Source organism: Podospora bellae-mahoneyi, chromosome 2, assembly GCF_035222275.1.
Source record: "Podospora bellae-mahoneyi strain CBS 112042 chromosome 2, whole genome shotgun sequence".
Classification (NCBI taxonomy): Eukaryota; Fungi; Ascomycota; class Sordariomycetes; order Sordariales; family Podosporaceae; genus Podospora; species Podospora bellae-mahoneyi.
The window spans coordinates 698251-715105 of record NC_085881.1 but is presented as its reverse complement, the minus strand read 5'-3'; the positions used below and the strand labels follow the sequence as shown (position 1 = coordinate 715105).

Sequence of the window (16855 nt, the reverse complement as noted above, 5' to 3'; positions counted from 1 at the left end):
CATTGAAGACCCTAGGAACATGACAGCTTCTGTGTACATACCCATCTGCAACTATTTGGTAGTTGCATTCATCATTTTGAGTTTCCACGGCGACTGGGCAGTGAGTGCTCCAGTTTTGGGAGCGTTCTTCGCACAGTCTGGACCGCAGCCGCGGGTACTGTGCGTTGGTGCCGTTTAACTCCAGATCGCCAAACCAGCCAGCATGGGCCTAGCCTTCCATTTTCAGGGTCTTCGTTTCTTACTCAGCACTGGGGTCTGTTCATTGTGAGGTATCACGGCCTCATTGTCATTTTATCGAGCATTCGTGATATCCAATACAGTTGATCGATCAAAGCATTTGTTCCTTGATAAGAATCGAGCGTGTCGAGCTTGTTTTGTTCCTATGGGTACTCATCCCCTGAGGCCTGAAACAGCTCACCCGCTCAGCGAATGCATGACGTCCATCATGCCCTCCACAACGCCCATCATTTCTGATCTCGTCAGTCTGGAACGTCTTCGGACTGGCACCAACTGGCACACGGTATTCCCAGTTGCAAACACGTATATCTGGACAAAATAATAGACCGAGGAAAGCTTTCAGGTAGCTGTCAATTCCCGCTTTTTCGTCCAGAACGTTTGAGGTAAAAAAGGGTTCAGTCTTCCAAACGGTTTCTCTTGGCAATCGACGCGGCTGCAACATCAGGGGGCCGCTGGGGTCCAACTTTATTTGGGATTACAGAGGGACAAACGGAATATTGAAATCTCTCCTCTCCTTTTTTTGCTGTTGCTTTTCTCTCGCACGACATCATGGAAACACACGTCTCGCCGCTTGCCACGTGTTGCACAAGATAGGAAACTTTCTCTCACGAGCAAGCAGCATGCCCTCCGTATGTGCCTACCATACGGAGGATATCTAGTATCCACCAACACGAACTGAGGTTGCCACATGCCTGTGGTTGTCTTTGGGTTTTTTTTTTTCGATCTCACACAGATCACGAATCCATGATGGGGACAAAAAAAACCACTTGGGGCCAAAAATAGAACACTTGGGATCCGTAAAGAAAAAAATCGGGCCGGCAAAAAGGGTCTCAGATGTACGGAACCCTACCGGAGCCCAGATCATTCCCTCAAAGAAATATCGTCGAATGCCAACCGCCGGTCATAAAACGGAGACTTTTTGACGCAACAAGCATTCCATATCCAGTTGTTGTTGCTGGGTGGTGGCGTGCTTGCGTAGTGAGGCTGAGCTGGCGCTACTGCTGGCGTCAAGCGCAAGATGTAGGTGCCGGCTGCTCGGATCCCTCCCAGCCTCGTTCAGAAACGTTTTTGGACGACAAAGATTCGCTGGGTTCCCTCGCCATGATTACACGAGCTGTGCATGCTTTGCGAACGATGATTTCTCTCTCGGGCTCACAGCGGCCGTGGGAATGGCATCAGCCACTCATCTGGTGTCGTCCGGTCTGGTCTCTGCCGCTGGTGACCCTATCTCCCGTTCTCACTGAAGCGGCCGGTGAGATTGTGACATCCCGTCGGATCCCTCACTGCGATGATGGCCTCGAAGGCCATTGTCATTTTGTTTCGGAATTTTATTTCAATCTCTCTCGCTTCAGCTCTGTCAGAGGTTGCATTCGTCGAGGCTCGTCTCATAAGATCTTATAAGCGCCTTCGAGTCCGAGGCGGATGCACAGAATCTCTCTGGTCGAATGATGTTGTTATGCAAGCGCTCACCGACCAACAGGACACTGCCATGCACTGCAAACTCCGGAGATGATTGCTGCGTTGTCAGTCATCCTTCTACCAACATTTAGAGGGAAATCCTTCTCCATGTGGTGAGGTTCAGTTTGGGTCTGTCAGCCAACCCAATCATACATATAGATGCCTGACTGCGGTTCGCAAGGCTTAAGCCATTCCCGCTGAAGGGTTCAGGGTCCAAAGGTCTCTCAAGCCACAGTCTGGACTTCAAAAGCCTTACAATTGCACCGTATTAGTTCACGGTCCGAGCCGTCAGGGGAGCTTTCGGATGGTAGCAAGTGCTTCGGTGCTCAGCACAGGTGATGATCCGAGTGGTGCTGCTAAGGCTCAGTCTATCCTGTAGGTCCGGTCGATCACGGAGCATTTGAAATTCGGCTGCGCCATGTCTGTCACCTCATCCCAACGCTCGACATATGCGCCGTCAACGCTACTGGTTGGTCCTGACTCTCGGATTGCTCCGGTCACGATAGGTCTGTGAACTTGGACTCGACACTGTCAAACCTAATCTTTGACGGGAATTCAAACTGCGGCTCTCTGCAACCCTGGAGTTGAGGTGAGCTGTGGCTCGAAGACGCTCAACGATGACTGACATGCATCCGCACTATCAGACAAGACATCACCTTGCTCGCCACCGCCAGGGAAACAGACAGTCAGCTTTATATCAACTGCATTCCAAGCCAGCAGCACATCTAGATTTCTAGATTTCCCCAGATTCGTGTTTAGCCTAAAATCCACATCGACGATATACGTCAGGTTTCGTGTACAGACCAACTGACCACTCGGGAAATGTAAATGCAGCGTAACATCACCCACCCGGTTCCCTTTCCGACGATATAGTGCTCCCTTCCCTGTTTTTTTCACCCGCAGCGGTAGAATTATGCAGGAAGACGAGAATTGGAAGCAGTATATCTCTGAAAATCTCATGCGGGTTACTATGGAGGATATGAAATACGAAAGATGACAATTGGGGTCTGGACTTGCTGTAGTGATGATGACAATATGGACTCGTTTCGGGAATAACAACATGTTGTTAAGAGTTGATGTCAGGATATCATTCCAAAACAACAGCTCCCATGCATGAAAGGATACCCAGCCATGAAGGTTTGAGGTCTCCAACTCCTCAAACCTCAACATAGGATATCCCCGTCTCCCCATCTCGTGTCAAGTCTCTCAAGCCACCATGCCCGGGATCGGATATCCACATATACCCATCAGAAACAAAAACAACCCGAAACACCCTCACGGGTTTCTTGGGGACTGGGACCACCGGGATTTGCCCGGTATATTATCCCGAGACTATGCTTTCTATATGTCCCGCACATAACATTGCATGTTCGGCTCGTGAGGTTTTGCAGCTGAGTAATATACACCCGAGACACACAAAGCTGGAATAATATGGCACGGCTATGGTAGTGTAATGACGGTGGTTGGTTGCCCGTTGTTGGAACTTGCTCAATTGGTGTTGGACCTTCCATGGTAAGGCCAGCAATAACAGCATCACACCACCACCGCAGGTCTGCAGGAACTATTTGATGGGTGTTGTTAAGAAAAGAAACTGTGGCTTGGCGGTAGGAAGGGGGGTTGTCCAATCAGCGACGACTTCAAGTTGAGTCTAGAAATCTAGATAGGACATCTTCTTGATGATTTCCCCAGAAGTCGTCGTCAACGCGGGGTCGGAAATCCATAAATTGATGCAAATTCAGAATTGATCTGCAACCCATGCATTCGTATGTATGGCTTCGGGATTTCGAAAAAGGCGTTGAAACTTCTGGCCTGAATGTGGTCCGTGATTGGGTGGAAGGGATTTACATGTGGAGCATGCCTTGGCAATGGTGGGCTGGGCTGAGTGGGACCTACCGAGCGATTGTCGTCGCGGGGAAATCCTCTTTGGGAAGGCGAGAGGTATAAGCGAATTTCATGCCACGTTTGAGCTGTGGCAAGAAGAGCCGATAGGCTCCATCAGTGAGGCAATTGATTGCGATGTGGTTGATAGAGATGAAAAGAGAGAGGATGATGATGTGAAAAGCTCATCAATGTTCTGGAAAGGCACCAAAAAGAAACATGGAAGTGTGCTCCCGTAATGCTAATGCCGTGCCACAAGAGGGAATCCAGGGGCCAGGCCAGGCGTGGTTGATCGAGCGAATGGGGCGTTGGTGTCGCCCTCCAGGACGTTTTCGCTAAACCACTGCGGGGCGCCTGAGTGTGGCTCTGCCCTCCTGACTGGCCCCTTGGCCAAATTGAGGGAGGAGCCAGGTCCAAGTTCCAGGTCCTTCAGCCAAATCCTCCACCCTTCCCGCCTTCCGCCTTCTTGCCTCGCAGCGAGGTTCCTGGCGTCCCATCTTCAACATCAACCACGCGCCCTGTTGCTGTTGTTGTTGTTGTTGTTATCACTGTCAAGAAGCTCTGTATTCATTATTTCAATTCGTTCTATTTTATCAAACCAAATGTGTTCCGTTCTTTACTGAGCTAGTCTCAATCGTCACTCGTTTCAACTCATCATCCTGTCCTCTCTGCTTGCGCCCGCCGCCGAGTGCGAAACCCGACCGACGACGCAAACCAACCCCTTATACCCTTTCGATTTTCTTCATCTGATACGATAAGCTCTCGGGTCACAAACGAACAATTCACGCGCGTGGAATAGATCGACGTTGAGCAAGTGGTCCAGGCTTGGCCCGTTACACATCCTCGAGATCGGCACAGCGTAACGAACAGGTCACCCAAACACCAAACAGCATCGCCCTTTTTATATATTCCTCACCCCGCCTCACGAACGTCTCAGGTTTCTTGCTCACCATGGCCGACATATTCGATTCACATGGCACGGCCGCCATGTCCTTCTCGACGCTATGGAAGCGCCAGGAAGTCTGTGTTCAGTGCAACAAGGGACAACAACCCGTCTGCCCAGAGAATTGCGACCAGACGACACATGAATGCATCATGATCCCCGAGACATGCAAGCAATGTGCTCATATGATCTGCCAGCCTCTCGACCCAGCCATGCTCCCCTCCAGACCCTCGCAACCGTCGACCAATGTCGGTGCCATCGCTGGTGGAGTGATTGGTGGTATCGCGGCCGTTGTCATTCTCTCGTACTTGGTATGGAGGTTTTGCGTGAAGTCTAGGAGGCAGCAGCAACCAGTTGCCCAGGAGGTCTGGGAAGATTCAGCTGAGCATGTGGATGGGGAGAAGAACTTTGCTCAACGCCGGGATTATCGCGCCTCCACCCATACTGTTCACTCGATTGCCTCCACCGTTCTTACACGCGCTTCGAACATCATCCAGATCGCCTATATTCCCGGGGTTACCAACAGAGCCACAGCCTCTCCCACAGTGTTGGTTCCTCCCGTTCCACCAATTCCTGCCAGTCACTCGCAGGCCGGCACTCCATCGAGCACAGAAGATCAGCATTTCTTCATTCCTGGTGACTTGCGTGATTCGACTTACTCTGGCATCTCCTCTTACACTGATCGTACTTCCTACGCCCGGACCTCATACGCCCCGCGCTCCAGCGTGGCGTCCACCATCTATGGAAAGAGCGCCGTTGTTGTGGCTCCCGCGCAGACGGGTATGCGAGCGAAGCCGGCCATGGTTAGTGTCCGGTCGGCCAACTCCAACAACTCTAGCGGCACCGCCACTCCCCCAGTTCCCACTGTCGACTACGAGAAGTACTCTTCTCTCCGGCCGCCAAGTCCCGCCAACAGCACTTTCAGTGTTGGGTCTACCTTCTTGAACAATGCCAGCACCCACACAGCCACGCCGGCTAGGGCTATGGTTGTTCGGGTTGGAAGCATCAAGAAGTTGAACGGCAACAGCACCAGCAGCAAAGCGAGATCAGAGCAGGATACCCTCTCTTCCCCTATCACCGTCTCGGGCGATACCTATAGGGACTCCACCGCCGCTACCATCATTGTTGACTCGCCACAAACGAACGATCTCGGACCGTTTTCTGACCCACCGAAGCCGTCTCACAACAGCAGCATCAGTAGTAACAACCTCAGTGCTGTCATCGAGGAGGCGACACGACGGGCGTCTCAAAGAGACTCTTCTGTGCCAGTCAAGAACCGGGAAAGGAGTCCGTTCGGCGATGAGCATGCCGCACCATGAGGTGTTTTTTGGATGGCCTTTTTCTTTTGATGTGTTCTTGACTTTTTTGAACTGACGATATCCTGGTTTATTTGGGGAGCAACTTTACTCCACTTCTTTGTGATCTACTTTTTCGGATGAAACGGTCGTGGAAATTTTTTTATTTTCTTATGTTTTGGATTTCTTGATATATCAGACCCCTCTTGAAAATGAGGGCAAGAACAGATAAGAAGCGGGCGTTAAAATGGGTTTTTTTTTTTTGTGTGTATCTTCTTTGGGTGGAGGGGAATGACCGGCCTGCGGTGAAGCGGGTGTATGAAGCTTGAGAGTGTATTGGATTCTTTTGGAGGAGAGTTTGAAGGGGTTTTATGAGATGGTAGTAGGAAGAGGTTCCAATACATGAGTTGTGGGCTTGACTTTGTGTTGCTGTGACTGGACTTGTGTTGATGTGTTGTTGAGGTGAATGGAATGCCCCTGAACCCCTTAATCCAGCGTTCATGCTCTGCTTGAGTTGACTTGATCACCTTCAACACATTGGCCCCCAGAACAGGTGCTGTTCATCATTGGCCCTACTGGCTATTTTCCATCAATGAATTCACATCGTGGACAGCATAATTGGAGACTGCTACTCGGAGTCAACAGGTCTTGAATATCTATTGAGAGGTCTTGGAAGATAGTCGAAAGGCATTGAAGAGTAATCTCGACATAGTCTCAAGGCCTTGCTATCAGAATGCTGGTGGGCCATGTATAGAAGTTATGTTGGTGAATCATGGATGAGGGAAAACAGCTCTCTATTTGGTTGTCTTTGATTTCCTTGGGGCATCAAGTTGGCGGTTGACTCAGCTCCCCAAATCTAGGAAGGTCTCGCTTCATGTATTCCCACTTCACAACAGAATTGCTTCATCGTCTGAGAGCTGGCAGGACGCTTCAGTCTGTCATCCCCTTCTTTCACGCTCAAGATTTCCCCGAAAGGGACGGTCAAAAACCCTCCAGATGTGGTACATAACGCGAGGCTGCCTGCGTCTGGTTTCTATGGGCTCTTTGAGGCCTTGCTGTTAAAACAGCAATTCTGCCCGCCGTTTGGAAGGATGAAGGCGGGATTGGTTGGGGTGGTGTATGGAGGCGTATCTCCCTCTTTGTGCTAAAATGATTCCCAAAGAAATAGGAGGGCCAGTTGGGCATAGCTTTTTAGTGATGCAAGATATCTGCCGAGATCCAAATTCTAAATAGCGACAACCTCAGCCTCGAAGCTCTGAATGACAAACTACCTACCTTGCCTAAGTGGTGACACAAACAAGCCTTCTCAAGAAGGCCGTTGCGAAAATCCCTTCTTGTTAGCTATCAAAGCTTTGTTCATAGAGACAACAAGAAAAACCTTGGAATCGTGCTCCGAGGATACAGATAAACCTAGGTATATGACGAGGCTGTGAAATCTCAAGGGAACTCGTCGTCGCCGACTTTCCATTTCTGAGAATCCCTAAATCGGGTGTCTCCCCCCTATATACGGCCTCTATAATAACTCGACTCAACCTCTGCCTATACTTTGGGTAGAGATCATATAGTAACCCTTGGTTCATCATTATGGCGACATTTTTCTCCCTACATTGTCTACTTAAACAAGAGAGCGCCTTTTAAGTCACATAATCTTGAGTTTTACAGTGAGCACCAATTTTCAGGTGCGGTTGGAGTCTTTGCAATTGTATTGGGAGGGGCTGCAAAGAGTTGCACCAACAAGACGGATGATACAAGAAAGACAGGCTCTTCGGTCTATCAGGAACCATACATTTCTCCAAGACTCGTACCAAGACAGTTACTGTCCATTGTCAGTCTTGAGGGAACCTACTTTCCTTTCCTAGGGGAAGAGTAGCAAAGCAATAGCTTCGGTAGATGGCGTCATCCACGGCAGCGCTCTTGACAGGCGTAGATATATTATCGTCTCCCTTTGCTCAACCCTCCCTTCAATTTTCCAAGCCACCATCGCCAAATGAGAAAAACAGGCAGATCTTATTCTTCTCCCTCTCCACCCTTTTTTGAAAAAATTCCGAAGGTTTTTGCCGATTGATACAGTACAAGACAGCCGGGAAGCAGCGCCCGCGCACGTTCAAAACCCACGACCTGCTAAAGATGATCCCAATGCGTGGAAGTAAGGTAGGCATGATGTAGGACCTCGATGATGGATGAGTGGTTGAACATTTCTTCAGAGCGTGTGATGCTGTCTTGGGTGTGTGCCTTTATAGCTGGGGCTATTCAGGGATATTTGTAAAGCGCAAGAAGAAAGGTACTGAGTCTGGTGGGATAAAATAGTGTAAGGGTTCCTGCGATAACACCAGTCGTTGTCCACGATAACCGAGATACAATCCATCTTCACGAATGAAGTGTAAAGTCAGAACCCAAGTATTATCCATCTATCCATTGTCATACGACAGTCTTTTGCCTCAACTCCAAATATTCTAATCAACAACTACCAAAGTCTCGTCGTCTTCTTTTAACAAGATTCAATTCGACATATCCTTCTCCCCAGTAAATAAAAAACTGTCCAAAGTCCATAAACCCGTCCCCCCGAACTAAAACTTCCACTGACAACATTACGTTGAACCAATGTCAAGCCCTCGTCCTCCAACACACACACACACACCCCCACAGAAAATTCCAACAAATTATCCACGATGTCCCCCTAAATCCGCTTACCTCCCACCTCCCTATCATCATCTCAACCAGAGTAGCGCGTGTAGCCACACAGCCCGCCCATAACGACGGGCATCTATAACCACATCGCAAGCCGAACAACAATCCCAAGAAAGGTTGCGGTGGAAAGAGCCAGGCAGCCTCGCAAGCGAGCACCAGAGGACACCAAGTCCGAAGTTCTCATCCACTATCAACATCGCCCCATCACTGCTGATCACAGAAAACCCAGCCCCGCCCTTAGTGCGTGAGGAAGGTGGACTCGAAGCCAGAAGACTCGTATATACCAGGCCTGTGCTTGCCTTGTGTTATCGCCCGCTGCGACAAGCATGACGGGACATGCTGGGTACGCACGCGGCGGGTTTGAACGGCAATATTTGATGGTAGGTACGTCGATCCTCTTCTTCTGGAGATATGAAACGTTCACAACGTCCCGCTTTATTGTGGAGGCGGTATACGAAGGTAGATATTGCAAAAGTAGTAGGGTGAGAAGAGCCAAGTCAGAAAATAAGCTCTGTTGAATCAAAAGACAGGTCTTTGACGTATGCAGTCTAGAGACAGATATCATGTACTACGTCCAGGACATTTTGAGATTTGTGATTTGACGAGAGCTTTTGGGGCTGTAACAGGAGGGGACTGGTCTTGTGTCTGTCGGTAAAACGGAGTGTTTGTTGACTTTTTGAGGATCAAAATGGCGGAACGGCCAGATTAAAATTGTGATTGGAAGAGCCCAAAGTATGGGAGGATTTGGGAGATGTGGTGGCGTCTATAGAGATTGGTATTCAGGCGTTACCTCTGTTGTTGGACATATAACGTAACGGGAAGGGTTACCCTGCTACACCATACGTAGATAAACTAAAGGCGTAGCGTACGTATTTCGTTTTGAATATTTTCTTGTTGACTTGCTACGTTGTGTAGCGTATGTAGGTACCTACTTAGCATGTGTTGTCAGGTTCGGTGTTAATATTGTTTGGCTGAGCTGTGATGAAGTTATAAACCCATATGCTGGTACTTCCAGTATTCTCTGAATAATAAATCTCAATATACTGTACAGGACTTTTGCTATTGCTGATCTTTACTCTTCAGGTTCGCTATGCAATCCCCTCAAAGACGTGAACCAGCCTCTCTCAACCAACCATTACACCTCCGGGCATTCCCGGCTTCCCCTCACTTATACTCACTCTTAAACCAGATTATGACTTTCTCATCACCTTTTCACATCACACACCACCCATTATTACCCCCAATACCCACCATCACAATGCCCGACCCCTCCCTCACCGGCGTCAAAGCCCTCACCTTCGACATCTTCGGCACAGTAGTAAACTGGCGCCCTCACATCATCTCCACCCTCCGTGCTCTAGCCCCTCCAACCTTCAAAGAAGTAGACTGGCCCCTTTTCGCCCTCAAATGGCGCCTCTCCCACGGCAAGTTCTGCGGCTCCTACCTCCCCTCCCCTTCCAATCCCTTTAAAACAACCGACTCCCACCACCGTGACTCCCTTCCCGCCCTCCTCACCGAATTCTCACTCCCCCCCGACACCTTCTCCCCCTCCCAAATCGAGCTCCTAGTCCAAACCTGGCACGAGCTCACACCATGGCCCGATTCCGCTGCCGGGATCGCCAGACTGAAAAAGAGGTTCAAGACGGCTATGTTATCTGACGGGAACAAGTCATGCTTGGAGGATCTGAACAGAAACGGCCACCTGGGATATGACGAGATTTGCTCCTCGGAGGACTTCAAAGCTTACAAACCTCACCCGAGCGTCTACCTCGGAGCATGCCAAAAGCTAGGCCTGGAGCCAAAAGAAGTGGCCATGGCGGCGGCTCACCTAGGAGATCTAGCCGCCGCACACAAACTTGGCTTCAAAACTGTCTACGTCGAGCGTCTAGACGAAGAGAGATGGGGTCGCGACGAGCAGAGATACGACAAAGCAAAAGAGTGGGTGGATCTCTGGGTTGGGCTTGACGACGGAAAGGGTGGGTTGGAGGAGGTGGCGAATAGGTTGGTTGGGGAGGAAGAGTAAAAGTGATGTGGGATGTGATATGACAGACGGGGTTGTACTGTGCTAAAAGCGGCTCGTCGGGAGCTCCCATGTCGGATCACAGGCTCACAGGCCAGCCCCTGAGACGATGGACTCTTGATTTATGCGTCCCCGCATTAAAAGCTGGTCCCGTGAGCTTGCCAAGGAGGGATATATCCTTGTTTGGTTGGGGAGGGATATGTCATATATGGTACTCGTGAGGACAAACATGCTGACAGCTCTCATTCAACAACAGTTAGCAGAATTTAGTCTCAAAGAAATCAGAGCCCAATGCTCAGGAATCTGGGGCAAAGCAAAGTATCCAAAGAGGCTCCGGCCAACTGCACTTAGTGTTACACTTGGTCGTCCTGCAACAGGGTAGACCGATTATCGTGAGTGTACAGACGTACAGCAGGAGGCGTTAGACTTGATAGAAAGGCCCACACATTTATTGAGGGAAAGCCCACCCGACAACAGCGGATGATGGCCCCGTTTGAACAAGCAGGCTGCACGTGGGATAGAGTGTGTGACGGGGAAGCAGCAGTGTAGATGCAGATAGTTTGACGCCGGAGAGCTCCGCTGTCTGCATGGAATCGAAGCTAGGGAAGCGGGGAGGGAGCTTACCGCTGTAAGTTGGCAATCTATTTGTTTTGTGCCACGATCTCGTGTCTGTCTGGACATGGTGCCGCCCCGAGGCATGTACACGCGGACAGCCCTGGGCGAAAGGGCTTTCTCCCGGGCCGAGCGACGAGACCGGCTGCTGTTAGGTATGGGGGTGTCACGGTCCGTATGAAGGCCGCCGTAGAGGTAGACGTGAGATCGCCGTGACCACCGTGTCGTCCCGGCGATCTTGCCGTTCTTTATTGCAAAAGTCACAAACTTATGGGCGCCAACCTCGGATCGATCTCAACTGTTTGCTTGCCGCAAGATTCGTCGACACAGCCGTAGAGCGCGGCTAATCGTCTAGACTTGTCTGCTCGCAAGAGAACCCGATGTCGGTGGCAACCCAATTGGAGGGGGAAAAGAAGACAAAGCGGCACGGATTCCATGTTGGGGATTGGTTGAGAGTACCGGTTTTGTTCCAGAGACCTGGGGAATGTAGTGAGTGAGGAGAGGGGTTGTCCCGCAATCGTCCCGCCGTCAAAGTATCCAATACATTGGATTACATGGGTCGGGGCTGCGGGCAACCGCCTGGTCATCTGCATCTGCAAGCTTACACACCTCAATAGCGAGCGAGAGGCTGACAAGTTGAAGCTGCCGAGGTGCTCTATGCTCTGGTGCCCTGCAGACTCGAGGCCACGGCAATGCTGTGCTGGCCGCAGGAAGGGAAGGTTGAGGGCCGCAGCATGTTGCGCCAACGGGTCGGCACCAGCATCCGGGCTGTTGTATTCCTAAGAAGTTTGAATCTCACGACTGTTTTATCCACACTTTGTCCCCGGCTGGTAATGGGGGTATTGGCATGTGTCTAACGTCTTTAGCCCTGATGCCGGCCCGGATTAGCAATTGCGAATGCCGGCCAGCCAAGGGCGAGAGTTCTCGGGGTGAGGTCTGTCTGATGGTTCTTGGCGAGATGTCATGTTCTGCAATCTGTCTTGCATCGGAACACAGGCCTGGCCCAGGCGGTCGAGCGAAGACAGGACCGCTCGCCTTGCGGGCAGCCAGTGGTGGAGAGTGGGGCACTCTAGTGGCAGGCGGGAGTGCGCTCGTGCCAGTCCGAGGCACCTGCGTCCTGCACCTCAGAGAGGTCACTGACATTGAATCTCGGTCCTCCAACATCAGGACTGTGTGCCGTGAATGGATTGAGTTAAGGTCGGGTAGGAGAGGAAAGGTCCAGTTTACCTTTGTTTACCTTTCCCAGCCTCAGCTCAACGGACCCGCCGGATGTACTTGTTTGGCGAGATATCCAGGTCCCTCATATGCTGGTTGTCCATCATGGGGCCCATGGGATATGGGGTCAGGCCACCGAGTCTTTGTTGACAGGTATTGCCCAAGGCAGTGTGGTGATCTGGAACCTCCAGGTATTTGGAGAGAGAGGTTCCAGATTGCTTGTGATTTTCTTATTAAGCTGTTCTTGAGGGGTATTACTGCTACCCCATGCCGGTTTCCATCAAAACTTCCCCGATTGCCCCGCGGCCTCAGAAGAACTCGGTAGAAAAATAATCTTTTTGTCTTTCAAGATCAAGATTTATCTCTCAGACCCGGGACCCTACCACGCGGATCTGAAGCCTCCAGCCGCGAGTGTCCAGGGTGGCCAAAGAGTTGGTCCCGATATCCCATCGAGCCATCCCACCCTAAAGCGTTAGGGGACTCCAAAAAAGCAAAGCCGCCCACTTCCGCCCGCATCTGTCCACCAGAGAACTCCAATACTGTTTGCTCCACCGCCGCCCTCCCTATTCTATTGCTCGGTGCTCCATACTCAACACTGCCAGCCCACCGCCGTCCTGTTACCCGTAGCTGCTGGTATCTATCCTCTCTTCTCCCAACTGCACACTCGAGTTCTTGTCTTTTCAAAAGACGTTCCCCGCCTGCGTTTTTTTGCCGTCCCGAGCCGGAGCATCTATCTACCTCTTCGTATACACTTGCTTCACTATCCACTGCGTACTTCACTACCTACCTACCATCTACCCTTCACCACAACCACCACCCGAACTCTCAGGCAACGCAGCGCACGCACGCACTTACTACACCACCATCATCCGCAACGCACGCACCAATCCCCGTCAACTACCTACCGTGACAACGACCTCTTAAGTCCTTGTTTTCCGTGCCTTTTGTGCTGCGTCTCTCCCGTCGGTCGCCCCTCTCCATCGGCCCAGTTCTAAGCTGCGCGACTAGCTCCGCCCGGTGCCGGTGCTCTTCTCTTCCGCCAAAATCCATCGCACCACCAAACCCACCCAGCCTTGCTCCGTTTCCACCCACGCATCCCCTTCTCGTTCGATAGCCTCGCACCACCCCCGAGAACTCTGCTAACTACGACTACATCCCAATACTACATTCGCAACAATGGCGGGCAAAATGGTACTATACAAACTGGTGGTGCTGGGGGACGGTGGCGTGGGGAAGACCGCTCTTACTATCCAACTCTGCTTGCAACACTTCGTCGAGACAGTATGTTTTGTTTTTGTCTTGTTCACCCTCCCTTGTGCCATCTTGGACTAACCCATAATCTTCCCTTCCTAGTATGACCCTACTATTGAGGACTCGTACCGAAAGCAAGCCGTAATTGACAACCAAGCCTGCATGCTCGAGGTGTTGGACACGGCGGGGCAGGAAGAGTACACAGCGCTGCGAGACCAGTGGATCCGAGACGGCGAGGGCTTTATCCTAGTGTACAGCATCTCGTCCCGCTCGTCCTTCACACGCATCAAGAGGTTCCACCACCAGATCCAAAGAGTAAAAGAGTCGACGGCCTCGTCGCCTTCATACCCAGGGTCACCTATCTCGGCGGCTAACCCCGCGGCACCCGTGCCAATCATGCTTGTGGGGAACAAGAGCGACCGTATTGCGGAACGCGAGGTATCTACACAGGAAGGGCACGCTCTGGCGCGCGAGTTGGGATGCGAGTTTGTCGAGGCATCGGCCAAGAACTATATCAACGTGGACAAGGCCTTTTACGATGTGGTTAGAATTCTCCGGAGACAGCGCCAGGCCGCTTCCCAGCCCCTCTCGCCAACCGGCAGCAGCAAGTACGAATCAAGGAGGGCCGATTCGACCATCCAGTCCAAGGAAAGTCGATACCGACGCACACAAAGCGAGCGCCGCAGGGGGTGTGTCATATTATGAGCGGCTTCCTTCGGTCCCTCGCCTCGCCGCCACTCGGTCATATTCTCCTTTCTGGCAACCGACGTCTTGAATACACAACACCCCCGTGTTCTTGGCAGCCGGGTTTGCGCGAAATTTTGGGCTCGATATGCACGCTGGCCATTTTTTTCGCAAAGCTTTTTTACGAAAACTAATATGCATCTGGATTTTAATTTTGGCAGCTTGCGATTCGTCGTCTTTATCTCTTCTTTCCGAATTCCTCGGCATCTTGTTGCTCAATTTTCGACAACCATTTCCCGCAGCAATCGAATTCAACCATTACCCATTTCACCGACACGGCGAATGGCGCATTAAATCAAAAGAGGGCATCATTGGGGCGTAAATATCATTTCGTTTCTTTCGACAAAGGGGGAGAGGGGGGAGGGAGAGGTGCGGGTTCATTCTCTTTTTTTATCGCCAAACCAAATCTTGAGAAGATCTCTTTTTTCGGGCAAGCCGCCGCAGTTGCTTTATTTTCGGAGTCATCAAGGACGGAGCGTATGTCTATTCAACCCGAGGCATTGATGATGAAAGGATGATCTGGGAGGCATTGGATTCTAGGCCACAGTTTGGGGGAGGGATAGGTGGTGTAATACCTGCATTTTTCAGGGCCTACAGGATCAAATCATTTCTTTGGCAAAAATGGAAGGGGGAAATGACACAAAAATCGGGGAAGAAGAAGGGCAGGCGACTGGTTTTGCTACGAAGAAGAAAGAGAGAGAGATGGGAGGGAAAGAAGAGCGAGGCACATTGGGGCAACTGCAGATGAATGACACGACGGACATGGAATCACGATGATCTAAAAAGACGGCGATGGCGACGGAGGTGGTGATGCTTTTTTCTTTCTCCCTCTCCCCTTTGCCAATTCTGGGGGCCTGCCTTGCCTTTTACCACACATCATCCCACCTTACTCTTTTACCTGCTAAGTAGTTGCATAGCTCAAGAATACCCCAAGATAGTAGTAGCAAGGAAGCAAAATGAAGAAGTTAAAACAAACAATTTACATGTGACTATTGTGCTGTGAGCTTCCATCCGAATCTCCCAAACAGGTCCATCCAAATGGGATTTGCCAACCCATGTCTGAATGCTCCGTTCACGGACCTCGAATATGCAGAACACAAACAGGGCGATTTCCAAACAGCTTTGAAGTATGGCTCACTACGACGTTGTTTGCCGGTACTCTTCGGGACTATCACCCGCAAATACCGGCTCTCTCTGTCGTATGTGCCTACGTCGTGTTGTTGTTCGGTGGGTTTATTCCGGACCCGAACCCGAACCCATCGACAAAGAAACGAGTGAGCTTACGTACTTTGTACCAAGGGCGATGGATGTATGTATGTATGTATGCGTTGTTCACTCTGGATCCAAGGAGGGTAGGGAGGCTGGGGATGACTAGGTATCGTACTCAATACACGAACTATCAAGCTCTAACGCTGAGAACACGGTGAGCAGAGTGAGCACCACCACGATATGTCGATAGCAACGTCCAAACCTCGACAAAGATCAGGAAAAAAAAATTACATTCAAAATGTAACGCTCCCAAGGTGAGCTTTCTCACCTCTCCTCGGAATCACGTTCCAAACCTTGAGTATAGTGGGGTTCGTGCACACACGCCATGATGCGATGTGGCCCAAGCTCCCTTAGCTGCCCCACCGTTTTCACGCACAGATAATGAATCTCGAGAGACTTTCGAAAGCGCCAGAACAAAAATGTAACCTTGTTCCTGCTGGTTCCAAAATTTCAGGTGAACGGGTGGATTGCTTGCTTGGCTGCGGAGGAGTAAGACGGAGTAGTTTTATGGTTGATCTTTTACTTTCTTGGAGTAGGAAAAGGGATAGGATGGAAAGGAGATGGCAGTCGGTCGTCAAAAAAGTTGGCAGCTTGGCGCCGTGGCTGCTGAAAGCCTCAATCAAGGGAGGTTTGACGTTGACGTGCTGATGACGGGTACGGTACGCCAGGAGTCCAGCTTGGGTGCTGTCTTGGTATCTCCCCAAAAGGGTCCTTTACAGCTGGGACATTGACACCATCTGACTGCTCTGGCGATAATCTAACTGGACGGTGTCAAATCTGAGAAGGTGATGTCGAATCTGGACCTACAGAGACAACACACATCGTGAGGAGACACGTAGGTTGGTTGATCGGTCGATAGAGATCCAGATGCCAAACAGGATTGGCGATGGACTATCGAAAACTAACCTTTTTTTTTTTTTTCCTCTTTTACCAATGAGCGGCAAAGATGGGCTTGCATTGACCGGTCAACGAACTGCAGCACCAGCCAGCCCGGCTAAATCGGTATACCTTCACAAGAAGGGTTGGGTGAGAAAGAAGACAGCTGTTGACATATCAAAGTGGAGGGTCGGCAACGGCATCAAGACCGTTGAAGGACGGAGAGACCCTTGTAAATGTCAGTGCCAAAAAAGTTGCTGATCACCTCTTTTCTCTCTGGGCCGAGATGCACGCAAAAGAGCCAAGATTGGATGTTACCCTCTCTCTTTTCCTGTCTCCATATCCCCTTTTTCTTCGACCATGGATCTT

The 16855-nt window shown here is 50.7% G+C and overlaps 3 protein-coding genes across 3 annotated transcripts; all 3 read left to right on the top strand.

Moving 5' to 3' along the window:
- Window positions 1-4524: 4524 nt before the first annotated feature.
- On the top strand, window positions 4525-5835 carry QC761_201030 (uncharacterized protein; the record flags this gene model as incomplete). The annotated part of the gene is made up of 1 exon (XM_062875833.1): window positions 4525-5835. One exon carries the CDS (start codon window positions 4525-4527, stop codon window positions 5833-5835), a length of 1311 nt encoding a protein of 436 aa, XP_062734363.1.
- Window positions 5836-9691: 3856 nt separating this feature from the next.
- QC761_201020 (uncharacterized protein) lies at window positions 9692-10522 on the top strand (the record flags this gene model as incomplete). Its single annotated transcript, XM_062875832.1, has 1 exon — window positions 9692-10522. The coding sequence occupies one exon, from the start codon at window positions 9692-9694 to the stop codon at window positions 10520-10522; it is 831 nt and encodes a 276-aa protein (XP_062734362.1).
- A 1819-nt stretch (window positions 10523-12341) lies between these two features.
- ras2 lies at window positions 12342-15331 on the top strand. The gene is made up of 2 exons (XM_062875831.1): window positions 12342-13627; window positions 13700-15331. The coding sequence occupies exons 1-2, from the start codon at window positions 13523-13525 to the stop codon at window positions 14300-14302; spliced, it is 708 nt and encodes a 235-aa protein (XP_062734361.1). The 5' UTR covers window positions 12342-13522; the 3' UTR covers window positions 14303-15331.
- Window positions 15332-16855: the final 1524 nt, after the last annotated feature.

Excerpts from the sequence above, each read along its gene's own strand:
- ras2 (XM_062875831.1), top strand. The coding sequence starts at position 13,523 with ATGGCGGGCAAAATGGTACTATACAAACTGGTGGTGCTGGGGGACGGT. Across the intron at positions 13,628-13,699 it reads TGCAACACTTCGTCGAGACA|TATGACCCTACTATTGAGGA; the intron begins GTATGTTTTGTT and ends TTCCCTTCCTAG.